A 27914-nucleotide genomic window follows, 5' to 3' on the forward strand; every position below is an offset into this window, starting at 1 on the left:
CGCCATATTGCTTGACGGTATCCTCGTGTGGCTGGCTGTCTTGCAGGTAAGAGGCATATATAAATACATATCATGTATGTTTGTCCAATTTATTGGCTGATTTGATGAGAACCAAAACTACACATGCAGTAGAAACTGTTGTTATGTATCACAAGACTTCAGAACTCACGTGTGAACGTATGACATTCCCTTATTTTTGCGATCTGAAATAATAATGGCAGCCATATTACTGCATGTGTCATTTGCCTACAAGTCCGTGGTTTGTGAGAAAATCAAGATTGCGGTGTCCACAGAAAAAAATGAAAGTCATCGTCTGTGTTCAGTTTGAATCCAATCTGTTGCCTTAATATTTATCAGAATTATCTAACAAAATATAACAAGATATCGATCATAAATGTATTGAACATACTGTCGGGAGATGACCTCCGGTTTGTCTTGTCTTGAGTGGCGCCTTTTCGGCGTTTCAAGAGAACCCATTCATTGTATATCCCCAGATCGTATGTGTGTATGAACATTACAAACAACATATCAAGTTCTGTTCTTGGTAATGTAAAAACCTTCACAAATTTAATAAGGTTCATATTTTTTTCATACGACATGATATACCCACACGTGTACTGTGCACTTATTGATGACTGTGTCAATATATCGGAGGGTCCAAACACAGAACGTGAGCGGCGTGTTAAAATTCAATGCTAGTATAATTTCGGCCAAACACGCAGTGGTTTACTATTCTCGTCGCGATTATAATTCTAAATCTTCCATGCATTTCATATAAATCAAAACGATGCAAAAATACAACTATTTGCATATCTGTATTAAGTGATAATTGCGTTATTAAGCTCCACAACTGTATGTGATTGATACCAGTACCACCACACATGGGATGCGTCTTATGCAATCCTATACTATAGCCAAGGTTGAATCATCTTTCAGGTCCACCAGTGAACAAATGTGTCATGAAAAAAATATATATGATATTAGGTCACTTGTGGTCACTCCATATAAGGAGATAGGAATATGGAGAATGTAACAATTTTGGGACTTCACTGTTGGTACGTTTTAAAATTGGATTGTAAAATTATACCCTATATTGTTTCATGGGCTATATAGGTCCTTAGTATATTTACAGTTGCCATTGCTGTGTCAACATTGATACAATTATTTGCAGTATCAAATAAAGAGTGCTAAGGAGGCCAACTAAATTAAGAGGTGATATGTATCTAATAGTCTTGTTTCCATGGTTACGCTGTGGAGGTATTCATTGTAATTTGATATTGACAGTGTTCAGATAGCTATTGGTTGTAATGATCTATGCTGTCTGGAAATATTTGCAGAGTTGATCATTTATTACAGTGCTATTAATTGAAATGCTGTTAGGATGAAATTCATTTTCTGTAATTAGTAGCACAATGCTGTTCAAAGGTAGACATTATCACTCAAGCTAGGGAGTTTGGATTTGTTTAAAGCCATTTAACTTACAACTAATTGATACAAATATTGGTGTAGTACAGATGTAGTAAACTTTGCTTCATGTGTATTTACAGAATATTACGTCCATCAAGCATGAGGTTTTTGTTTGAAGGAATAATTAGATACAATTATTTTGCACGAGTATATGGTGATGGCAAAATTCTCTTTAATAAGTCTTTGTGAGTTTTCATTTACCAGCATATAAAGGTACAGGTGCTATCAAACTGAAGGGTTCAGGATAGGGTTGGACCCCCCTGTCAAACCAAAGTGGTCTAGCCAACTCTCTGGATTCATTATGCCAGTGTTATTAAGCTCTCAGTCAGTCAACGTTGTTAAGGTTTAAGAAAAGCTGGAAAGTGGGTAAATCAGGCAAAACATAGCTTTCTGCAGTAATGCCTTGTACCAATATATTGGTGGAAAACCTGATTACAAATGGGGAATCTGGCAAAATTTGGACAGTTTTCCCATACTTTGGAATTTGTATAATTTTGACAAGGGACCCTGGTGAGAGAGGTGGGCGTTAGTAGCTTTCCACATTGAATCTTGTTCTATAATTTTGACAAGGAAATGTGTGTGGGAAAATCTGGCGAAACTCGTATCTTTCCATTCTTTAATCATAATTTTTGTTTGGAGCCCAAGTAATAGAAAGTGAAGTCTGACAGATTGTGTATAGTTTCCATGCCTTGTATGTCCAGTTTGGCAAGGAACCTTGAGGCTGGTAAGATACCATGGTGACTCCCAAACATATGAAGAACATCACTGCCTATGTTTATTAGTTTCTTTGCTATTCAAGAACAGTAAGTAAGTAAAAGGTACCAGAGTTCCTTGGTCACTGTACCAGGGCTCCCAAACAAATCACGATAGACTATGAGAAACTATGCCACTTTTACCCCTTTCCCTCTTTTTGTTACCATGGCTCCTCAGCCTTAGTAACCTTGTTACTGGATCAATTATATCATACCATGTGACGTTTGTAGAGGTCAATATGACAGCTGGACAAGTATGGGAATGAAATATTTGGTATGACAGAATCACAGACACTGAGCTCACTCTCTGACCTACATGTAGACTGTAAAATACGTCGTGACATTCTGCCCTCACTGGCCTCCTCTCACGTGGGAGGGGTTAGCCGATGCTTGAGGGCGCCCCGTCATGACATACCTTACAGACTATCTCTGACCTTCCAGGGCAGAAAATACATTTAAAATCAACCTACCTGCTCCATAGTATTGCCTTATAGTTGTTATTTTGGCAGACATTCAGTAGCAGTTTTACTGTCTGATCACAGTAGGAGTGTTAATGATAACAGTTTATACAGTACAGCTGACTGTTTTTGAGACAACGTCCTACAAATACAAAATGTACTACAGTGTACATAAAACTCCTTGACTAGAGTTGAGGGTTGGCCATATCATCGAAACATGTTTGTTGCTGTCGAAGAACGAATTCATTTATTTGAAACATTTTTCTACAAATTGTATACTACATACAATCATGTACATGACACATTGGCACTTTCATTTTTTAACACAAAATAGAGGTTTTACAGGGATATTGCATAGTTTCAGTTAATAAGACTCCCTGTCTTATCTTAAACAAGATGCTGGTATCAGTTACACTCTCACTATGTACAAACAGTAAAATTGTTGTAACTATCTGATAAAATATTTTGGCAACTAGTTGAGCCGAAAGGTTGACTTTCATTGTAATTTCCTTCTGTAGACTTAGTTGGTCTTCATTTTTCGAGATCAGGCAAATGTGTATCCCTCTTCTGGTCAAGTCTCCTAAAAGATAATGGCTGTGACAGGATTAGGGATAGATGTACAATGTACCAGAAACATAAATGCTTGCTTATAAAATAAATGCATTTTATTCTTTGATTACATCTTGTGACATCACAGTAGTAATGCACCATAATTAAGAAACCATACAAATACTCATTGGTCACGTGAAGAAAAATGGGAAGTCTTGAAAATTGATGTGAAATTGATTACTGCTAATCATGACAGTATTCCTAAATCATTGCCCCAGAATTATGATAAAGAAGAACACATTTATTTAAGTGGTTTAAAAGTAAAAAAAAAAATTGTAGATTGTATTGATGTTTTTTCTGCAGCATAGATTTTTATAATATAGCGTTGTAAATCTGTAACATAAACCAGAGTGGAAAGACACTATTTTATGACGAGAATTGTGCTATGAATTAGAAGAGTTGGGGTATTTCAAGTAATGTTCTGTAAACATGAAAATGTGCTTTCCCTTAACTATGTTATATGCACAACCTTGCCTTTTTGAGCAATGTGTATAATGGGATTTGAATAAAAAATTATCTTTGAAATTGGTTCTGATAATATCAAAATGATATTGCTAGGAAAGTCAACAGTTATTGGATGTTGCCGGAGATTAAATTTGTCAAAATTGTTCCAGTGAATAAGACCCCTCTGTGTAGAGACTGACTTCATAAAGGGCACCCCTGCTGGTAGATGACAGTAAATGTAAAAGCCAACATAAAGTAGAAATCTCAGTATAAGTGTACAATAGTAGTAAAGCATTCCTTTATATACATGTGAGTAGTTCAAATTTCAAATAATTTAGTAATGTAGGAGTGTTTGTAAGTAGGAAATATCGCCATCGGTTCCCCTGTTGCATTTTCCTTCTACTAGAGTTTTTGTCAAGCAGGTAAAATTTACATGTACTTATTCCAAAACCATTTTACTAGGGTTCCTACTCCAGTTTTCCAAAACCATTTTACTGGGGTTCCTACTCCAGTTTTTGCTAAAGGCCCAGGTTTCAATCCCAGGTTCTCACATTAGTGTTATCTTACCAGTAGCACAATAAAGATTACATAGGATCATTCCTTTGCTCTATACCATCTTTTTTGTAGCTCTACTAGTAAACTACTGTTTTTCACCCCTAAATTTTAACCCTAATGTGAAATTGGCCTTAAAGGGTGATAGATACATGTACATTTGTGTACATGTATGGAGGTTAAAGCTACATTGTACATGTACCTGAGTTCAGCGTGCGAAATTAACGCCGGTCCTTCGGCCCGAGACCAACAGATTTCCGTTCGGACCGACAGTTTTTCAGAATTACAACAACGTATCGGTCCTTATGACCGACTGAAATTTGGAGTAAATAATAACATTTATTCAAAGATATATCCAATTTCACCTACATGAATCTGATCTTGTGTTACCTATTTTACTCTCGACATAATCTCGTTCAAGTCAAGACACAGAGCTAGCTCGCTACGTGTTGTTGTCAATGTTGATATCATGTCTACATATGACGTAGCATACAGCATTTACTTTATGAAATTATGTTAGCAAACACATAATTGACCGAATTTCTCCAATTATTTGTGTCTTGACTAATCAGAACGTCTTAGACATCCAGACCCATTTTACGCATTCAGCACATGCGTCTTTTCCCACCATGATATAGTAATTGTTGTAAAGTTTACTGTTCTAAGTGTATGAAACTTTTAACGTGTTTGAGACAGTTCCACGTTGTATTTACAAAGTATGTGGCGATATTTAGAAGGCAGCAATGAGCTTCCGAAGAAGAAGACGAATTTAAACAGACACTGTTTTTTAAAGGCTGGTATTAAAGCTGGTAAATGTTTAAATGTTAGCGGGTTTCCCGATCAATTTACCGGAGTTCCCCATGTGTGTGGCCATGATCAAAACAAACTGACGGAAAACATATAAATTACTCTGAAAATGGCGTTTTAACTAATAAATAAGGCAGGTACACTTCGTAAAATATCTTCAGTACGATAGTTTTCTTTTGTAAAACAATAAAAAAAATGCGTAGTCTGATTGCTTTGAATTTGATTCATATGATAATGTATGTCCTGTCATGTTGTAATCAACGTATAAACTTAGAAATGTTGCATTTTTGTTGCCATTGTTTTATCTGGAAAATTACTGCATCATGCCAAACACGGGTACATATAGTTGATGACACAATAGTACAGTTACCATATCACGCTCCCACGTCAAAAAAAAATTGCATTGTAAGACATGTTTAGCCATACTTCTCTTCATCATGGTCAGATTTCTTACACAAACAGTTAGAGTCAGAGACGATACTCAATACACCACTGTATGGTATACGGGTAGGGCTTTATGGGAGGGGGGGGGCTTCAGTATATATTTGAAGGAAGACGAAACCGCTCCGTGTCACTTTTGTGGATGGAAATTGAAATAAAGTGAATACACAGTTTTCAAGAGGGATAGTTATGCGACAAAACTTTCTGCCACGATGAAGTTGTGGGTCTACTTTCGCTAAGAGTTGGAAAGCTACATCAGCTGTTGCCACAGACGATGAATATGACTTTGGATATGTGATTCAGAATTTAGTGAATCGTACAGAGAGGCAGGAGAGGACTGTGATCTCTTAGAGATTGCAGATAATGCATATTTAATGATTCATTCACCCATATTATCTACAATCTATGGATATGTATTTCTATGGTGTAATGAATACATTCAGTCTCAGACCAGGAACAGATTATGCGAGAATGAATATTCATAGTTTCTGGATTCATAGTTACAAATGAAAATCTGTACTCAGACTCATAGAGTCAAATATTACTTGGTAGTGAATCAAAATTTACTTCCAAGTTATTTGTTGACTCTGTGAGTGGAAATTTTATGAAATAATAGTGGATAGTGAACAATTCGTTGTACTCTCTTTTACTTTAGTATATCTAAAGATATGTTGTATCACATTAAAGTTCAAAATCATTTAATCTGTAAATGGAGGGTATATAAATATAGGTCGTGAACATGAACTGCATTGAGTATGGACCAGCAGTTTTCCTTAAGGACCAGCAGTATTTGCTACATGTCGGTCCTTATGACCAGTAGTCATTTTCCCTTAAGTTCACACACTGCCTGAGTTCCCAAGTCATTTTACCAGTGACACTCGCATACCAGTTTTATTTGTTCAGGGTGGCAACAGATACATGTATGTATACCTTGCAGTGTTTTTGCTAAGGTTTGGGAACCCTGGTAACAGAAAGGGGGAAAGAGGTAAAACTGGTAGTGCTTCCCTTGCAATGTATCATAGTTTAGGTGGGGAACCCCGGTAAAATGATGTGGGAACCCCGGTAGATTTTACCTACTTACCGCCCTTAAATAAAACACTGCCTTGTAAAATCTACCTGTTCTCTAGTCATTGTAGTAAGGTACCCTAGTGTTTTCATTAATTAAGGGTCGATAGAAGGTAAAATCTACCTGGGTTCCTTGGTTCTTAAAAGTAATCATGTTCATGTAGTGTACAAAGTATGCCCCTTCCTGTTGTGGGTTTCCCCCAACTATAGCAAAAACATAGTTACGCTATGAAAATAATAAATCAAAATGTTGTACTTGCTAGAACTAATGTGATTGAGATAAGCAAATACTCAATTTCCTGTGATCAATCAAATTTGGTGATCCCCTATGATTGTGGAGATGCACAAGAAAATCCAATTTTTTATAATTTTCACACAATGAAATGTTCTGTCTATCTTTAGCAGGCATACTGGACTTAACAATATATACATGTAAATTGACTTTTGGTGCTGTTAATTGACATAGTGTGTTTCCAATTAGCACCTAAATAATAACTATAGTATTTACCAAACAAGAATCTTTGCACTCATTAACTAATTGCACACTTATCATAATTGCTACTGTTGCTGTACATTGTATATTCCAGTATTTACACTGTTAGTATTTGTAAATGTACACAGTTTTTTTTTCTACACTTTTGAAACCCTGATAACAGAATGGGAAAGTCTGTATATTACACCATTGTTTTGTATGATATGATATGATATTATATTATATTATATGATACGATACAATACGATACGATACGATACGATACGATACGATACAATATATATTTTATTATATATGGATCCCTCGTAAAGTACATATAGAACTCAGGTAGATTTCTACCTACATGTACATATCACACTTGACAAAAACAGTGGTAGGGAACATTGGTAAAATTACTGGGGAACTGATTTGATCTGCTTTCCACTCTTGATAAATATACTGATAATGAACCCTGGTAAGACCTAAAATGTAATCATGAAAATTGTGAAGTCTCGCGAGAAATAGCTGATGCGGAAACTGATGTCAACTTAAAAAGACAATATAAAACTGTTCTTCTAATCTGTAATGGCTGTACATCCCTGATGAGAAGAAACCAATAACATAGAGACCATATGAAAACATGTAGTAAGAGAGTATTGACAGATAACCTTGTAATATACACGTACTTGTATTTTCACAGAAAACCCAGTTATTTTTTATCTACAGCGAACCCAGTTCGATTTTATCTGCACAAAACACAGATTTTGTCTGCAGAAGACACAGTTAGATTTTGTCTGCCGAAGACACGGTTAGATTTTATCTGCAGAAAACACGTCTACAGAAAACACAGTTAGGTTTTATCTACAGAAAACTGTACTAAAATGTATGTATATGTACAGTAGAGAGGATAGTGTTATCTGCAGAGAAACATGTTTGATACTTCATTGTACATTGTATTCACAGAGAAAGAGAGTTAGATTTTATTGAAAGCATTTTGTAGATATACCCTCAACTAAAAAAAAAAGAAGTATTTTTGGATCACTGAATTGATATTCCAGGTTGTGGTTTTCTAGGCTATGCTCAATTTTGTGCCTCTCAAATACTTAAATTATAATTTGATAATTTTGATTTAAGTAATGGTTTTGCTAAGAACTACATGTATGACCCTCAGTAGTTATGAATGGTTAACATAAAAAAAGACATTTTTGGAATTTGTACATATAAACAACAACAAAAACTAAATCTAAAAAAAATGTAATTTATAGAATGGAAGTGTACTTGTATCTAGTTGTGATATCTGTCATCTTATTCATATTAAGTAATTAATATTTTAATCCATCAGGATTCAACTAGACGATTGTGTAGATGATTGTATTATTTTCATTTCAAGGTGGTTTATCTCAATTATTCCGATACACGTTTTTTTTTCAGCCTCAGGGTTGTATTGTATTATAGCTGATGTTACCAGAGGTGCCCAGACACTCCCTATATTCTTCCACTGAGAAGGCATATAATGTAACACTGATAATTCCTATACATAATCAGTCTTAATTTGGGAATGATACCTCATTGGTTTTTACCTAATTTCTGCCTCTAAGAGTTATGTCAGAGCTCAGGTGATCTGCAATTTTAAATGCCTACAAATGTGAAAAATGCTATAACAGTAAATTAATGGAAATGAGGTCCACATTAAGTAAATCTTTAGGGAAATACCACTGTCGGATCTAGAATATAAAATACATTTAGTGTCAAATGAAGTTAGTAAACATAGTGTAGCTTAGACCCTTTGCTTGATTAGCCAGACTGTGTCTGTTTAACACATTTAAAGGAAAATAAATTCAGTGTTTTACTGGAATATGGTGTCCGCCAGAAAATGAGTGCAAATTTGTACTGGATTTTAAATTTACCGGCTGTTCCAGAAGATGTCAGTAGTGTCCTCATTTGATACAATGTGATATGAATGTTAATGAATCTGTGTGTGTACATGTGGATAGGAACAGCTGATTACTTAAGGAGAGCACTTTCAATCATACTCTCAACATGTCCAGTATCTAAGAGGGTAAAGTGATCACGACATGAAAAATAATCTTGTAGTAAGACCTCAGATCTATGCTTCAGGAGGGTGCTGAATAAAGTCGAAAGGTGATCGCAGTACTGTACCTCTGTCTGAGTACCCTCAACAGTATGACTGTGTATGCCCTCTAATGATAGCCAAATTTTGTGTCGTGAGTCAAAATGAGATAAACTAGGATTTCTTGCAAGCAGCGTGCGAAATTAACGCCGGTCCTTCGGCCCTAGACCAACAGATTTCCGTTCGGACCGACAGTTTTTCAGAATTACAACAACGTATCGGTCCTTAAGACCGACTGAAATTTGGAGTAAATAATAACATTTATTCAAAGATATATCCAATTTCACCTACATGAATCTGATCTTGTGTTACCTATTTTACTCTCGACATCATCTCGTTCAAGTCACAAACAGTCGAGTCAGAGACGATACTCAATACACCACTGTATGGTATACGGGTAGGGCTTTATGGGGGGGGGGGGCTTCAGTACACATTTGAAGGAAGACGAAACCACTCCGTGTCACTTTTGTGGATGGAAATTGAAATAAAGTGAATACACAGTTTTCAAGAGGGATAGTTATGCGACAAAACTTTCTGCCATGATGAAGTTGTGGGTCTACATTCGCTAAGAGTTGAAAAGCTACATCAGCTGTTGCCACATGTACAGACGATGAATCTGACTTTGGATATGTGAATCAAAATGTGAATCAAAATTTACTTCCAAGTTATTTGTTGACTCTGTGAGTGGAAATTTAATGAAATAATAGTGGATAGTGAACAATTCGTTGTACTCTCTTTTACTTTAGTATATCTAAAGATATGTTGTATCATATTAAAGTTCAAAATCATTTAATCTGTAAATGGAGGGTATATAAATATAGGCCGTGAACGTGAACTGCATTGAGTATGGACCAGCAGTTTTCCTTAAGGACCAGCAGTATTTGCTACATGTCGGTCCTTATGACCAGTAGTCATTTTCCCTTAAGTTCACACACTGCTTGCAAGTCACCACATAGTAAGAGATCGGGGAACACCAAATTTTGGTATGTCACTAGAAATTGTGTGCATCAGTGGCACATCAAATTGGCTTAGAGGGCACACTCACCACATAGTAAGAGATAAGGGAGCACCAAATTTTGGTCCGTCACTAGAAATTGTGTGCATCAGTGGCACGGCACGTCAAATTGGCTTAGAGGGCACACTCACCACATAGTAAGAGATAAGGGAACACAAAATTTTGGTATGTCACTAGAAATTGTGTGCATCAGTGGCACATCGAATTGGCTTAAAGGGCATACTCACCACATAGTAAGAGATAAGGGAACACCAAATTTTGGTATGTCACTAGAAATTGTGTGCATCAGTGGCACATCAAATTGGCTTAGAGGGCACACTGCTTCAATCCCTTTTATAAGGAGAATAGCCCAAAAGATCGTGATGCTAGGCTATATGTGAAATCTAAGTTTAGGTTTGAATACTGAATCATTGGTTATTTTCCTCAGTACATACATTGTATATTTAGATGACATGGTCAAGGTCAACCAGCTAAGGTTGGCTTCATAATAGTCAAGCAAGAAATATTAGATGGTGCTGTGGATTCTAAGTGTTAAAAATTTACCTTCAAAATATATACATGTATAATACATAATATATTTTTTAGTCACCTTGTCCAATCAGATATCAGGTACATATTAAAGTTGTCACCTCTTTGCAGCCCTCAAATTGTATGAAAATAAGACTGATAGAATTGTCAGAAGACGAGTGTAGGTCAGGAAGCTCATTTTATGACAACTCAAAGTTTGCTTTCTTTACTACTGTTTGTCTTGTATTGTATCAGGAAAACAAAGGTGTGTTGATCCTATTGTTTGTATGTTTGTCTTGCAGAGACCAATTTTACCATAAATCATGGCAGAAAACCCTGAAACGTAAGTCTACAAACTTTTATATTACATTGTACATTAGTGAGTGTTCTGTGCACTGAGTGGATATCATATCTACATGTAGATTACCGAATTAGCAGTAGTCCAGGCCACATACATTTGTAGACTCAGTAATCCAGGACACATAGACTACTAAACATTGTATCTAGACTATCAAATTAGCAGTAGTCCAGGACACATAGACTACTAAACATTGTATCTAGACTACCAAATTAGCAGTAATCCAGGCCACATTGACTACTACACATCATATTTCAGACTACCAAATTTATAAGGTGGTGTTGTAGTTTGTTAGACCAGTGGAAATCGATAGAAAACTAGCTGGATACATGTACATGCAGTTTACTAGATTTAACTTAAAGGTAGAAGAATTGAAGTTAGTTAATTGAAGTCATAGTTACAGGTTATCCTGATACAATTGTGTAAACATGGTAGAATTACATGTATATTGAATTGCATACCTTATAAATATTGTATGACTGGAATTATGAATAAATCTTGGAAAATGTTTACTTAAAGAAATCCTTGAAAATGCCATTTATTGAGCAACTGTATAATCTCTTGTGGTGTAAAACATGATTGTACGACTAAACTGAAACATTGTTTTGACAAGTCAGCTTTTCACTCGCTAGTTTCAAATGTTTTAGCAAAGCTACATGTATATGGAAACTGAAGTTGATACTCGATATTTTAGCAAAACTATATATGAAAACTGCTGTTGACACTCTTTTCTCCTTGATATTTTAGCAAAGCTATGGAAACTGCTGTTGATATTGAAATGGGAAACAAGAATGAAGACGAGTCAGTGGAGGAGTTAGATGTAGAAGAGGGTGGTGGTGATGCCAATTCTGGCAAGAGTGGTAGCGATGCCCCAAAAGTTGGTAAGTTGACGGTGCCAATTCTGGCAAGAGTGGTAGCGATGCCCCAAAAGTTGGTAAGTTGAAGGTGCCAATTCTAGTAAGAGTGGTAGTGATGCTCCAAAAGTTGGTAAGTTGAAGGTGCCAATTCTGGCAAGAGTGGTAGCGATACCCCAAAAGTTGGTAAGTTGAAGGTGCCAATTCTGGCAAGAGTGGTAGCGATGCCCCAAAAGTTGGTAAGTTGAAGGTGCCAATTCTGGCAAGAGTGGTAGCGATGCCCCAAAAGTTGGTAAGTTGAAGGTGCCAATTCTGGCAAGAGTGGTAGCGATGCCCCAAAAGTTGGTAAGTTGACGGTGCCAATTCTGGCAAGCGTGGTAGCAATGCATATTGGATGTTGTCGTAAAACCATAAAATGCTAATGATACATAAGGGCAGATTAGTTCATAAACAATACAAATATGAATAATATTTCTGTTCTGCAAAATGTCTATATCAATAGAATAATTTTTTGGAAGATATGTAAAGGAACACTGGTCCCTGGTTGGCATACCAACTATTAACTTTGTATATCTACGCTGCAGTAGCTTTTGGCAGAATTGTACATAATTATAATTTAATGTAATTTATTTCAGAATTGAGCCAATCTATTTTATAAATAAATTTATTATTAACACCATGGATGTTTTATGTTGACTATACATTTAAAAAAAGTAGCAAATGTGTGATGTATCATGTAAATTTTGTGTAATGGCAAAAGTGGCCGCCATTGAAGGCAGCGGTGTGTATCACTGATGCGTAGGAGCATGACTCAGACAGACCCCTGGATATGACCATATTTCATGTTTGTTTGTTTGTTAACTAGGTGATATCACATCTCAAGTACTGCAGAGTCCACAAGTCTTGGCAGCATTACAAGATAGACTAGATGGTTTGGTTGGCAAAGGCAGTGGTTATGTTGACAGGTACGAATTTCTTACAATTTTGCACACTTTTCTGGATTTGGTTCGCACAGAGATACTTTGATTTTGCATACACTAATTTTAAATATCTGTAAAAAGAGTGGGTACGTAGTTACTATACATTCGCTTGTTATTTTTGAATCAGTAAGTTTTGATCATAATCAGTGGTGAAAACAGATTTTAAAAAGCAAAAAATTATACCCTTTTGAAATGTTTATGGGGAAAAATTGTTCCTAAGCAGTGAAAATGGGATTAGTAACACCACAGCCTGTTGTCATGACAACCAAAAGTTGTAGCCTGACAAATTAAGCTGAGAACAAGTCACATTATACCACATGCAAAATTGTACTTGATCAAACAAAAAATATGGTATTTATTCACTGGTTAGTGTACATCACGACAATGCACATGTACATTTTTGTATGTCGTACATTCTGTACTTCTCGAAATATGAGTCAAAACGTTCAAAATAATTATTACTCATCTCAATTTTTCATGAATTTAACTTGCACAGGTATAATTATGTTATTCCCCAATAATTTCCTTTATTCATCTAGAAAATACTTTAATTAACTGTTTCTAGTCTTTGACTCATAGTGACAAGGCCCCTCAAGTCACTCATTTTCCTTGACTATAATAATAACTAACTTATTGCTACATATAAACCCAAAAGTTTACAATGGAAATTGATATAGTTTCTCAGTTAAAAGATAAGTTTTAAAAAAACCACACAAATAGAGTTGAATAAAGTGACATAAAATGTAATGGTAAACATGAATTTAAAGACTGACATATTGTGGTCTACTGTAAGTAAATGGCAAAATAAATTAAAACACGCTTTGTTCCGTGTGCATGCAGTCATGAGGTAAAAACTGTTACAGAAGCGATTCGTCCTTGATTTAATTGTTGGGATGAAGAACATTGCTTCTGAATGATACATGATTATAGTCTCCAAATATTTAAGCATGCAATTTGTTTGAAATTATTCATATTTTGTATTTTGTAGTTTACCAAAGGTGGTGAAGAGACGCATCAAGGCATTGAAGAATCTCCAAGTGAAGTATGCTAAGACAGAAGCTAAATTCTATGAAGAAGTCCATGAATTGGAATGCAAATATGTGGCCCTCTATCAGGGACTCTATGACAAGGTTTGCATACATTTGGATACATAATTTGGATACATTGTTTCAATCAGGGACTCTATGACAAGGTTTGCATACATTTGGATACATTGTTTCTATCAGGGACTCTATGACAAGGTTTGCACAATGTGGATACATTGTTGTTTGTAATACATGGAACTCTTGATCAAACCATTTCACTAGAATACACAGAGGTACATTATCACAAATCAATAAATTCATTGTCACATGACAAAACAAATACTATATGAAAAATGAGATACAATATTTCATGTATACATGACTTGTCAATATAGACACATTGTAATACAATTATTACTATTCAATAAATCAAGATTGTGAAAACATCACTTTGATAAAGATACAATGTAATATATTGTATCACTAAATTGTAATACAGTGTATCTCTAAATAAAGATACACAGTAATACACTATCAGTACTCACCAAATGAAGATACAATGTATCGCATAAATGAGTTAATGAAGATTTAGGGGCCCAATATTGCATGGCTTTATTACTAGAGTAGGATTTGATGAAAGCATCACAAAGATGATACTTTCCCTCAAGCGGTGTTGTTACTCTTAAGTCAATTCTTATACACAACTTATCAAAATAGTTGAAGAGTTAGAAACAGCTCTTAACGAAAATACTTTCCATTGGTTTATGAATTTGGCAGGAGGTTGGCTCCAAATGTATATAGTCTTACGTTCAGTTCAACCTGATCATATCCAGATTATCTTCCTTGAGGTTATAACATTGAGAGGAATGACACACAGCGACATTGAACATTTGGAGTGTTCAAAGCTAATGGTAATATTTATTTTTTTTCACAGAGGAAAGAGATTATAACAGGTGCAATAGAACCAACAGACTCTGACTGTGAGTGGCCAAGTAGTGATGAAGAAGATGAAGATGAAGAAAAAGAACTTCTCGCTGTGAGTAACAAAAAACTAGAAATTGTAACTCTAAACTGCTCACTGTGAGTAACAAAAACACTACTCTAAACTGCTTGCTCTGAGTAAGTAAAAACAATATCTAAACTTGCGAGCTATTTATCAAGTAAATATCCTTTTGCTGTGAGTAACTAAAAACTTATCTAAACTTGCGAGATATTTATCAAGTAAATATCCTCTCGCTGTGAGTAACTAAAAATTACTCTTAAAAAGTGTAAACTTGTAAGCTATTTATCAAATAAATATCCTCATACAGTTTTAACTGTAACTCCAATATTTCTCTAATTGAAAATGACATGTATTTAATAAATAGATATTTGATTTTTTTGATAATCACACTACACTCTCTTGGTGCTCTTTACATGGTTAAAAAGGTAGGTACATGACAAAACTGGAAATAAAAATTGCAAAATTTAATGGCAAAAAAGGGATAAAATTGTAAAAGAAATAACACTCTGTAGTGATTAATTTGAAGATTGCATTTAAATGATTCAGTTACACAATCAAGAGTGAATACTAAATTGGAGTAGAATTGAGCCAGAACAGGATGACTGAAAAATAATCATTTATTTAGTTATGAATATTTTAATTTTGTATCACCTTGATTACATTAACATCAAATTGTAGCAAAACTGTGCCACATCAGTTGTTACAGCTGTCTCTTGTATCTGCATCTACAAGAGAAGCCATCATTATGGCTGAATTGTTAGAATTTCCAGCTTCAAATCTGTAGATAGCAGGTGTGAACCTTGCTGCTGTCGTTTGTTTCTGAATGGCTGATGTCCTTGGGCAGAATTTGAACCAGGATTGTGGCTCAGTCAACCCAGCTGTATAACTGGGGAATTGGTTGGGTAGGCTTGCAATGTGAATACTTTAATCCTATGCACTTATAGAGGCTACAATGGACTGTATGCTCTCTCGGGAGTTCAGGAAGTTATAGGGCTGTTATAACTTATAGAACCATGCAAGGGGTAGTAACATTGAGCACCTGGAACTCCTGGGAGAACAGATGCATTATAAAACTCATTATTGTTAAAGCCATTTCATGTATCCCCCCACCCCATGAAACTAGTTATATCGTGTATCATTCATTTACACTATTAATCCATTTATTTGCCATCAACAAATCGATCTCATTCCAACAAACCTTTAAAATCATGATTCATTTGATCGTTAAATAGTGTCGCCACATCGGTAAATTATAGTAGTAATTAGATCCAAGGGTTGTAATTACTTACAAGTATATTTTACCTGTTCAGGTTAACAGTTTTGTCAAACTGTATTTGCTACTACACTACTCAGCAGAAAAAACAACCAGCGAATGGATAGTTTGACAAAGCCTTCTGATTTGAACAGGTGAAATGTTACTTATAAGTAATTAGAACGCTTGGTTATGTAATGAGAACTATCTATTACTATAAATCCATTTGTTTGCCATCAATCAACAAGTCAATTTGATTCCAAAGTGTTCAGTTTGAAACTTTTTCTTCAACGAAGACTCGTTTTTCTCAGGATGAACTGAAAAAGAAGGCAGCTATTGAGGACAAAGAAAAAGAAGATGATAAAGAAGAAGGTGAGTATACAATGCTGTGACAATCTTTTATAAACACATTATTTTAAGAATCAATTTGTATTAAGAATTGTAAGAAATTTGTGGGAAAAATGTTGAACACTCCCTTCATACATCAGCAATTGTAGAGGAAATAGTAATTTAGTTTCTTAAATTTAGATCCAGTTCAGATTAGAATTAAAAAAAATTATACATAAAAGATGGTTGTTTGGGAGAACTGAAACATTGTTCAGAACAAATAAATTAGCATATGTAATCCTTGTGGCTCCACTGGTTGTGCTAACACTAATATGAGAGCCTGGAATTAAAACTTTGGCCTTTAAGAAACATTGCAGAGACCTGAATGTATTAGTAATAATCAGGTGTTCTTGCAGTTTCTTCATCCTTTTACAAAAATTATTGTCGAAAACATTCTGAAAATAAGCAGGAACATGGTTAGATTTCACTCAGTGTCTTGACAAAATGAATGTACATATATTGCAAGGATCAACCAATACCTGCTTTAACAGTGTTAACTTTCAATATACCATACTCAAACCAAGTTATTGTCTTTGAACAGAAAATAGGGATTATATATCCTGGTCGTTCTACATGTATGTCATGAGAACCTGTGTTTATATGAAAACACTCAAAATTGCTATTATTTTTCCTGATTTTGCATAAATTATGTTTGAGGAGGTATAATATATTATTCCCCAACAAATTATTTCTGAAAAATACTTTGGACCTAGGGCTTTGTCACTTCTTGTCTAGCGACTCGTAGTGACAAGGCCCCTTAGGTCACTCATATTTTCCTTGGCTGAATGAAGAAAATATTGGGGAATAATATCTAAATAACAATGAACAATGAAATCTTTGAAAGCAAGATAAATTGTTCAATATCTTCAGTTTCTGATATTGAACCATTATTGAGATGTGATGTGTTTTGGACAACAGAGAATCCCAGTGGTGTCCCTGAATTCTGGCTCACAATTTTCAAGAATGTTGATATGTTAAGTGAAATGGTCCAAGAACATGATGAATCAATTCTTAGACATTTAGATGACATACAAGTCAAATTCTCAGAACCAGGCCAGACAATGGTAAGTGTAATAAACTCTTGCACATTACAGTAAATCTCAAAAAAAAACAAAAAAAACTTTGCTTGCCAGTGTTATCATGATGGTGATATGGTTATTAACCCTTCTGTGGTGTAACATGTGTGGGAGGTGTTAGTGCCAGCCTCGTATTATCTCTGAACTAGCCTGTTGTTAACATTTGGCTGGTGAAGGCATTAACACTGAGCTAGCCGTGTGTTAGCATATGACTGGTGCAGACATTAACCCACATGCACATCATGGTGAGGTGTTAGTGGTAGTTTGGTGTAAGCACTGAGCTAGACAATGGTAAGTGTAGTATGTTAACTCTTACACCCTACAAAATTCCCTCTCTGTGTGCTAGACGGTGTTATCATGATGGTGACATGGGTGTAGTTATTAACCCTTCTACTATATGTTGTAACGTGCTTGGGAGGTGTTAGTGCCAGCCTCATATTATATCTGAACTAGCTTGTTTTAACATTGAATTGGTGCAGGCATTAACACTTCCAGTGGCTAGCATATGCTGTTGTGATGTGACTGCCAGCATTTAGCTAGCTGTGTGTTAGCATATGACTGGTGCAGGCATTAACCCATATGCTCATGCTGGTGAGGTGTTAGTGCTAATCTGGTGTTAGCACTGAGCTAGCCTTGTGTATAATCAAGCTGGTGCAGGTATTAACCATTCCAGTCAATAACACAACCTTGTTGGGTGTTTAGTGCTACTTCGGTGTGAGCAGTGAACTTGTATAACATTATCTGTATTCTGGTGCTATTGTATGAGAAACAAAGGGCAGATGTTACAGCACCACCAATGTTCCATACATGAATATCTTTTGTTTTTGCAGGGGTTTACCTTTGAGTGCACTTTCTTTCCTGAGAATATTTCATCAACAAAGATTTGAGTTGCAGTACCCCCAACATACATTACACACACAATTTTTTATTTATTTTTTTAAATTTTTTTTTAGGGATTTACTCTTGAGTACATCTCTGCTAATATAACGATTATTTCTCTAACAAGGTTTTAAGTAACAGCGCCCCCAATATTTATTTTATAAAAAAAAATTCTTTGCGGGGATTTACTCTTGAGTACATCTTCTCTGCTAATGAGTATTTCACTGACAAAGTCTTGAGTAACAGCGCCCCAATTGTCATTTTATAAATAACTTTTTTCTTTTCCTTTGCAGGGATTTACTCTTGAGTACATCTTCTCTGCTAATGAGTACTTCACTAACAAAGTCTTAACCAAACAATACACAATGAGAGCAGAACCAGATGAAACAGATCCATTTAGTTTTGAAGGACCTGAAATAATTAGTTGTACAGGGTAAGTATGCAAATACACCTCTAATAGTCCCCACATATAGCAGGGTAAGTATGCAAATACATTGTTAATAGCCCCCACATATAGCCATTCTATTGCATATTGGCCTGTAGCAGGTTGAAACACTCCCAAATTCAGGCTGATAAACATTGTTACATGTGTTTATCTGAAACAGCAAGTGTCATAAAGATGCGGCTGATTTTGTGATAACTTGATTTCCACCTGTTCAATGAGAATCATTCACACTGAATAATTAAATCATTGCGTGACCAAAGTCCGTAGTAGAAGGATCAAAATGTCACATTCGTTTCCAATTTACCGTTCCACAGTAACTATATTGTGTACTGCCCTATTGATTCTTGGAACCATGAACAATATATTCTCCACTGATTTGGAATGCACAAAACGCACACATGCTCAGTGTAAATCATAGGTACATATGTAATGGGTAAAATTTCTGTTTCTCTTTCAACAATGCACATAATCACTGGTACATAATGTAAGAAGTATAAATTATCTGTTTCTCATACACTGACATAATTGTAAATCACTGGTAAATATTACTATATGGTAATAAAGCCTTATTTGCTATGATAAACGTAAACTAAAACTATTGTCGCAATATGTCGATACAACAGTGATAAGCTATTGAATGGACATTGGTTTAATTATAGTCTCAGTAGGGAGGGGGGCCTTGTCAGTATGAGTCGCTAAACAAGTAGTGACAACCCTTAGGTCATGAGTATTGAATGAAGAAAAATATTTGGAAATAATATAATTATCCCGTCGGCAGTAAAATGAAAAAAAAAATGAGGGAAAGTAATGGCAATTTTGAGCAGAACCAATGACGTAGACAGACGTTGTGACATAGAATGACCAGAGAATATATTCCATATTTTTTGGTAAACCTGGCTCGTGCATGATGTAAGTATAGAAACTGTTTCTCTCACAGTAACGGTAGTAATCACTTGTAATAAGTATAAATTCTGGGGTTTTTTCTACAGATGTACAATAGATTGGAAGAAAGGAAAGAATGTTACAGTGAAAGTAATAAAGAAAAAACAGAAACATAAAGGCCGAGGTACCACAAGAACAGTGACCAAAACTGTACAAAATGATTCCTTCTTTAACTTCTTTAATCCTCCACAAGTTCCAGATGATGCAGAAATGGTGAGTACAAGTTTTTCTGGACAAAAATAAATTATTAAGAATGATGTTGAGTTTGCATGATTTGGAGATGTCTTGAGCCTGCCTAGAATAATATCTGCAGCAGTAATAATATTCTTACAAAGTCTCAAAAGGGATTTATAATATGCTAACAAATGTGTACATATAATTGCCAAATGTCAACATATTCCAATATGAACTTGGTATTTATAATTATTCTGTTTCCATGACAATAGGATGAAGAGACAGAGGTATTGTTAGCAGCTGACTTTGAAATAGGTCATTTCTTCAGAGAGAGAGTTATCCCCAAGGCCGTCCTTTATTTCACCGGTGAAGCTATTGAAGATGATGATGAGGTTGGTGGCATGCTTCAGCTCTAATATGTATACTGCCCTCTATCAGTGTGATAGCATGATGCTCTACTGCCCTCTATCAACGTAATAGAGTGATGCTGTGCAAGTTAATGCTATATTACCAGCACATCTCAAATATCTATACTGCGGTATATCAATGTGATAGAGTGATGCTCTACAAGTTAATGCTGTATTATCAGTACATCTCAAATGTGCATACTGCCCTCTATCAATGTGATAGAGCCATGTACAAGTTTATGCTACATCATCAAATATGTATAGTGCGCTATATTGATCGGATAATGTAATATATCACCAATACAATTAGAATGTCTATAGTTCTCTTCGATTTATGATACAATGGAGATGAATTCTGTATCACATGTATGTACGGTATCTGTGCCAGACTTGATAAACCGGACAAAAATTCCTACATACTGCACATAATTTAATTGGGAACTGTTGAGTAAACTTGTAGACTTTGTCGTCTTCTGTCAAAAGCAACAAGTTCAATAATTTGGTGAATGGTCGAAAAGTATAGTTTTTTGGGCATCACCATTGTTTTTGCAATTCCGGAATCCTCTTTCTCCCAACTTGTACAATTTGTATACAAACAAATACCCCTTAGGGAGAAAGAGAATTAACATATTCAAAATTAAGCAGATCCACCGTGGTTTGGTAGTCAATGAGTATTTTGTTGTGTGAATTTAAAACCCATTTGCTATTTTGTCATGAAACCTGACAACTGTTTTCATAGTATTTTGACACAATCATGTCTGTCTTTGTTCACAGTATGAAGAAGAAGGCGAGGAAGAGGTAATTGTGAACAGAAAGGCTGGGGTAAAAAACTAACCAAGTAGTTGTATGCAGTTGTCAATGTCTAGCATTGCATGCTAAGCACCTACTACTGTCACATGTACTTGTATCATGCAGTCTGTGAAATATGAGATTATCAAATGATAAATCAATGAAACTTACCTGTAAGGCCTGACAAAAATAAATTGTGTGATTCAGATTACGTTCAATTTTAGAATACATGTAGGTGGGGTAGGTAGGTTTTTGGGGGGATTTTTTTTTCCATGTGTAAGTGTCTAGTTCAGGTAGTTATGTTTTCTGTATAGTCTCGTCAGATGTACTGCCATTACAGATTGGAAGAACACTTTTATATTGTCTTTTTAAGTTGTCGTCAGTTTCCCCATCCACTATTTCTTGCGACACTTCACAATTTTATTTTATTTTATTTTTTCTCAAATATGTTTTAAAAAAATTTAGGGTTGGCAGTGAAAAATTAGGTCGGGTTGGGTAACCGAAACCAAACAATTTTTTTTAAGGCCCATGTTGAAATTTGATGAGAACTCCCCCAAACTATGATTTCATAGATGTGAGTAGAGTCACTTCCATAAAATAAATAAATATATGTTCACATTGAAAAAAAAATTAAGCCTTAAAATATCAAGTAGATCACTTTGACTTGAGTGTCATAATCACTAATGTAGAGTTGCCTGTGATGAAAATGTTATCTGGAGTGGATCATTAAAACTAACTTTCAAGATGATGGAAAATATTTCTCCAAATCCACAGTGAAATCACTTATACTCAAAGCTTTGTAACATGAAAATCATATCTTAATACTTACTCTGTTTCCTGTTTGTGGGATTGTAGCCTAAAATTTGGTCGTAGGGGCTAAAAATTATAGGCCTTACACATATATTGAGTCATTGTCATCTTGAAAATGAACTTGTGTTTGTGTTTCTGGCACTTTAAACATGAAAATTTCATAAATCAAATCTAGAGAGAAAGATGTTTTAAAAAAATACAGATGCATGATCCGAGTACATGTATAAATGGTAAGTTGGTTCACAGATAGCATCCTATGTCAACACTACCCCAGTAATCACATTATTATTAATATTATTGTTGTCATACATGTGTAGGTACTAGTTCTATAATATAGAATTGGTGTCTGTCAGTATTGCTGTCACATTGGAAGTGTTAAGAGAGTCCTCATAAATGTAAAAAAAACATTTTAGCAAACCATACCATGGTATGGCATATGTCAAGTACTATGACAGAACCCTATGACGCATGAGTGCAAGTGTGGCGTACTCACATGGGGGGGGGGGGATTTGCACGAGTGCTTGCATTGTTCTCTGCTACGCTCTTGAAAGTGCAGCAGAAAACACTGCAAGTACGAATGCAAATACCCCTGAGTACCTACACTGGAACTCACATGGCATAGGGTTGTTATTACATATGTTTATCTGAAACGGAAAATTTCCATAAAAATCCTACACCGTGACTTCATGTGAATTGAACTATCACATCCTCGTTTGCATGCAGGTATGCAATAAATAAATCTCATATAATGTACAACGTAGATTATGTAAAATCATAAAATGACTCCAGAACTCATCCTATTATGAAAATATCTCATTTTCCTGCAGTGGTGTTCCCTTTAAAGATATTTGATAGATATTGATCTATGAACAAATATCTGAAAAAAAATCAAGGCAATTATGTCTCAGTTATAACAAAAAATAAGTGAAAATTGTTTACTATGTGCATACATACAGTAGTTTGACAAGCTATTGGTCATAAGAAAATGACCAACTTATATAAAATACCAATATTTATCCAGCCAACATTGTGACATTAATACCCACAGACATCCATTGACCTCTGGTGCATGTGATGAACTAGCATTTGCATGTCATCTTCTCTTCATGTTTAATGTGAGAATTTTCGTGACAACTTTAACGATAGCCATCAATAAATGAAAGAACGATAGCCATAAATAAATGAAAGAATATATGTGATTGGTCAAGGAATTCATCAGACAATCGGAGGGAAGGATACCAACAAATTGATGATAGCCATAAATGAAAGAGTGTATGTGATTGGTTAAGGAATTCATTAACCAATCAGAGGGAAGAATACTAACAAATTGATGATAGCCATAAATGAAAGAGTGTATGTGATTGGTTAAGGAATTCATTAACCAATCAGAGGGAAGAATACTAACAAATTGATGATAGCTACAAATATTTAAAGAATATATGTGATTGGTTAAGGAATTCAGTCAATCAGAGGAAGTTGATGGTAGCCGTAAATGATGTAAGAGTACATGTGATTGGATGGGGGAATTCATCAGCCAATCAGAGGCAAGGATACTATCCAATTGATGGTAGCCATAAATGATAGAAGAGTACATGAGATTGGCTAAGGATTTTATCAGCCAATTGGAGGGAAGGAGACTATTAAACTGTCTCATTGGTAAAAATTAATTAAGAATAGATGGTATATATACAATTTCAAAAATGTGGCTAATTCTGAAAATTGTACTATCACTTTCTTGCGTAATTTTTTACAGGATGCAGAAGGTGAGGAAGGTGATGAGGAAGATGAAAATGATCCCGAGTATGACCCAAGTAAAGTAAGTAGAAGGGATGCTATTACCATAGCAACCTATTTGTATATACATAGATGATCAAAATTGTTGTAGGTTATTGATGTGATAGTGTTAACAAATGTAAGGTAATGTTGAAGTACACAAGGCACTAAATATGTCTGGTTGACAACCAACACTGTTCACATGGATGCGTGGGATGGTATATTATATATGAACAACATTTCCTCTGCTGCCATTCATCCATCTTTGTCTTTCTCTCATCACCTTGTACTCTTGTCAGTCTGTCTCGCTCTCTCTTAGTCTGTGTCTGTCTTTTAATCTCTTTGCCCATCCCTGTGCATGTCTGTCTCAGTTTCTATTAACGTGTCTCTTTCTCTCCCATATACTCTCTGTGTTGTAGACTCTCTGTCTGTCTTTGTCCATCTCTGTATCTTTCTCTGGGTTGGCTGTCTCTGTCTCTGGCTCTGTCTATCTCTGAAAACTCCTCCCCATGTCTATTTTCAGATTCATTATAGTTACAAGTTTGAAGATAGCTATTTCTAAACCATTGACAAGAGGATGTTTGTATGATGATGTAGTCAGTAATAATATCTTTGTGTTCCGTTTTTTTTTTTTTTTTTTTTTTTTTTTCATCTTTTTGAGTTAGGCATATGACGAGTGTAGTTAATTTGCGTTTTTCTGGGTCTAACGTTTTGGTTCCATGGTAGAGTGCTGGCCAATGGTTTATGCTACAGTGTGAAAAGTGGCAAAAATTATGATCAGGTGGAAATTATGATGCCATGTTTCTGTATGGATGGATGGGGTTAAAGGTCACATTGATGATACTGGGGGTAAAAGGTCACGTCTGATCCTGAGCATGCTTTATGGTGTAGAATTCTCAGAAAACCTGATGAATACAGAATGTTAATGTAAATGTCCTTTTTTTTCCTCACCAGGATGGTCAAAAACCCGCAGAATGCAAGCAGCAGTGAAGATAGTCAGTTTTTTTGTCGCTTTTTTTCTTACCCCAAGATTTACATTTCATTTTTCACACGGTCATCCATACATGTATAAAAGAAATGTTGTTGGTTACCCGTAACTGTGTAGCCTTTGTAGTTTCCATAGAAACTAGGAATTTTAAACAAACTCTCACAACAGACATAATCATTTGAATACTGTGAATATTGAGACTTTGTGTGTGTGTGTGCCATTACATTTCTCCAGTAATGTCACCATTTACAGACTACTTACATGTATAATGTCATCAGTTTATGTAAGTCATCAAGCAACTTTGAACCTTAAAGGGGGAGTCACGTCTATATTATTTGGCTGTTGAAGTTCTGACTCAGGTTTATTTTACATTGATAAATGAGTTGTTATGATGGTTTTTCTATGAAATGTTACTCATAGTTTTGCTGTGGTTGTTTCTTTGTTTTGTGTGTTAGTCCATCTAGCATAAAATACAAGTTATTATAAGGTCAATTTTATGGCTCTTAAAGTTATAGAATACTTAAGAAATGTATGTGAGTAATTTTTGCATTTTCATATCCCAAGTTTCCTTTCGAATTCTCTTTTTATGATGAGAAGTGTGTGTATGGCTGAATTCTACTTATGGTAGACACAGGATCCATAGATTTATAATTATTGTTAGAGGGGGTGCCACACTTGTAAGAATAGTATCTAGTTGATATGATTACCACATGTAGTCATCATCCTATCAATTATGTAGTAGTGAATAGTTTGTGCATGTGATCATCCACTCATGAACATCCATACTGCATGCTTTGTGTATATGATCATCCACTTATTAACATCACAATACATGTTTTGTGCATGTTATTATCCACTCATGACTATTCATTCTGCATGCTTTGTGCATGTGATTATCCACTCATGAACATCTATACTGCATGCTTTGTGCATTTGATCATCCACTCGTGAACATCCATATTGCATGCCTTGTGCATGTGATAATCAACTGATGGACATTCTTATTGCATACTTTGTGCATGTGATCATCCACTAACGGACATCAGTATACTTCATGCTTTGCACACATGATCATCACTGATGGACATCCATACTGTGCATTTAATGCACCCAGTAATGTCAATGCATAGTTCAAACTTTGCATCTAATCAGCAACTGCAGAACATGTGTGCTTCTAAATGTATATGAACAAGTAATTAAAGTCAGTGTGTTTTATGTATTCCTGTCGTGAATGAAGTAATGGTTATGGTTCATGTTATTCGTATCTCAACAAACTTGCAGCTTAATGAAATAACTTGTATAAAAACTTCCCCTCTATTTCTCAGCTGACTAAATAAAACTCTGCTACAGTAATTGAGCCTCATTTGTTCTTAAAATAAAAACTTAAGTCTAGCACTGCCATGTTTATTGTAATCTGCCTATTTGATCTATCTCTACATATACTAAGAGGTTTTATCTTTGCGTTCTATTTATGTGTTTTGGGGATAATTTATAATATTTTTGTGAATTTTTTACTTTGTACAATAAACAGAAAAGGGCACTACAACAAAGGAAACTTTGAGTCAACCTTTTAACCCAAGTGTATGACCTGTACTGAGGCAGTCATTGTTTCGATAGTGTAAGTCTCAAAAAGACAAACATTAACTCAAGTTGGCTTATCATGTAAAGTTGTAATACTATGAAAACCTGACTTTCAGAGCTTTAAAGTTTTTTTAAAATAAATGAATCAAAAGGTTTCATTAAAAAATGTAATTTGTATCATCGTGGCACAGAAATAGTTACACTGGTGACTGATATGCAAAGTACTTAGTTTGCATATCAACACTGCTCATTTACATACCTGATGAATATTTCTGCATATCATTCATTGTACTTGCATACATTACTGCCCCTTGGCACCTCAGTGAGCATAGACTCTATGCATGACATGTTTTTTCAATACATGTGAAATGTTAGTTATGTATATGTTTTTTATCAGTTCTTGAAATTTAATTCAGATATTTCCAGTGACATGTTAATCAGGAAATATAAACTCCAAATAGTTGCACTTTATTCTCTTACATTTGTTAGTTATTACCTGCTGCGGTATACTTTCTGTTCTGTCAATCAGCCTTTTACAGTAAAACCAAGAACAACATCATGCGTTATCGTGATTGCTGCAGAGAGTTTTATTACCTTCATTGTTTTACTGTTAAATTGAATCACACACAATTGAATTGTGATTCTTAAATATCCAAAATTGTAAAAGATTATGTCTAAATCTTTGAAAATGAACAAAACATACAGGATGGCCACCCTGAAGGTTCAGTTTTGCTTGATGATATGAATTTCTTTTTCTGATACCTTGATATAGTGTAAGTGGAGTAATTCAATAAAGCACGTAGTGCAGAATCTAATATTGATTATAGGCTGCTTTATTTGCACCACACAGAAACATTCATTATCACCAGCAACAAAAAAATATCTTTCATTCTCATTTTTGCATGATTAATTTGAGTACAAATATCTGCACCAGGACTTCCTTGAAGTGTGTGTGTGCTGGTGGTTTGCATGTACTGCATTACAAGTTTATCTGAGCATGTGTATATTCACAACTAACTGATTTACTTCAGTTGTGTGCATGTCGATAACATGAAGCCTCTGGTAGGGTTTAACCATAGACCCTCCAAGGGTCTATGGTTTAACCATGGATGGATTAGTGAGATGGTTTAACTTATGTGATTGGCAGATTGGAAAGCACACAGTGGTATACTTTCTCATTGTTATCTTTGATATGAAAATGATGTATATTTTCCATTGTTATGTACCCAATCAAAGTGAACCTTGAACTTTCGGGTTATAGCCGTGCGTGCGTGTCCATGGCTTGATCTGTGACTGGTATGTATTTCGATGCACGACAGTGTTGGTGTGTGGTTCAAGTTATTATGTCTACCATAAAATGTTGCCCTTGTCTATGGGTGGAAAGAAGCAGATTATAAGAACACAAACCTATCCTTGGAGCTATTCGTAAGACTTGTAATGAAATTGCTGAAACCTTTCCAAGTAGTGGTCT

At 35.2% G+C, this 27914-nt stretch overlaps 1 protein-coding gene across 4 annotated transcripts; it reads left to right on the top strand.

The window, feature by feature from the left end:
* On the top strand, positions 1–27258 carry LOC144448674 (nucleosome assembly protein 1-like 1). Of its 4 annotated transcripts, XR_013482116.1 has the most exons (15): positions 1–46; positions 11023–11063; positions 11826–11959; positions 12798–12897; positions 13901–14042; positions 14872–14973; positions 16489–16564; positions 17498–17643; positions 18828–18967; positions 19969–20134; positions 20368–20487; positions 21277–21324; positions 23855–23917; positions 24829–25338; positions 25372–27258. XR_013482116.1 is itself a non-coding variant. In XM_078138953.1 (14 exons), exons 2-14 carry the CDS (start codon positions 11044–11046, stop codon positions 24862–24864), a joined length of 1293 nt encoding a protein of 430 aa, XP_077995079.1. In that variant the 5' UTR covers positions 1–46; positions 11023–11043; the 3' UTR covers positions 24865–27258. The 4 variants fall into 4 exon arrangements, 3 of the variants coding, with proteins under 3 accessions (XP_077995079.1, XP_077995081.1, XP_077995080.1); XM_078138953.1 differs by having other exon boundaries at positions 24829–27258; XM_078138955.1 differs by having other exon boundaries at positions 21277–21300; positions 24829–27258.
* The last annotated feature ends 656 nt before the right edge of the window (positions 27259–27914 follow it).

This window comes from Glandiceps talaboti, chromosome 17 (assembly GCF_964340395.1).
Source record: "Glandiceps talaboti chromosome 17, keGlaTala1.1, whole genome shotgun sequence".
Lineage (NCBI taxonomy): Eukaryota > Metazoa > Hemichordata > Enteropneusta > Spengelidae > Glandiceps > Glandiceps talaboti.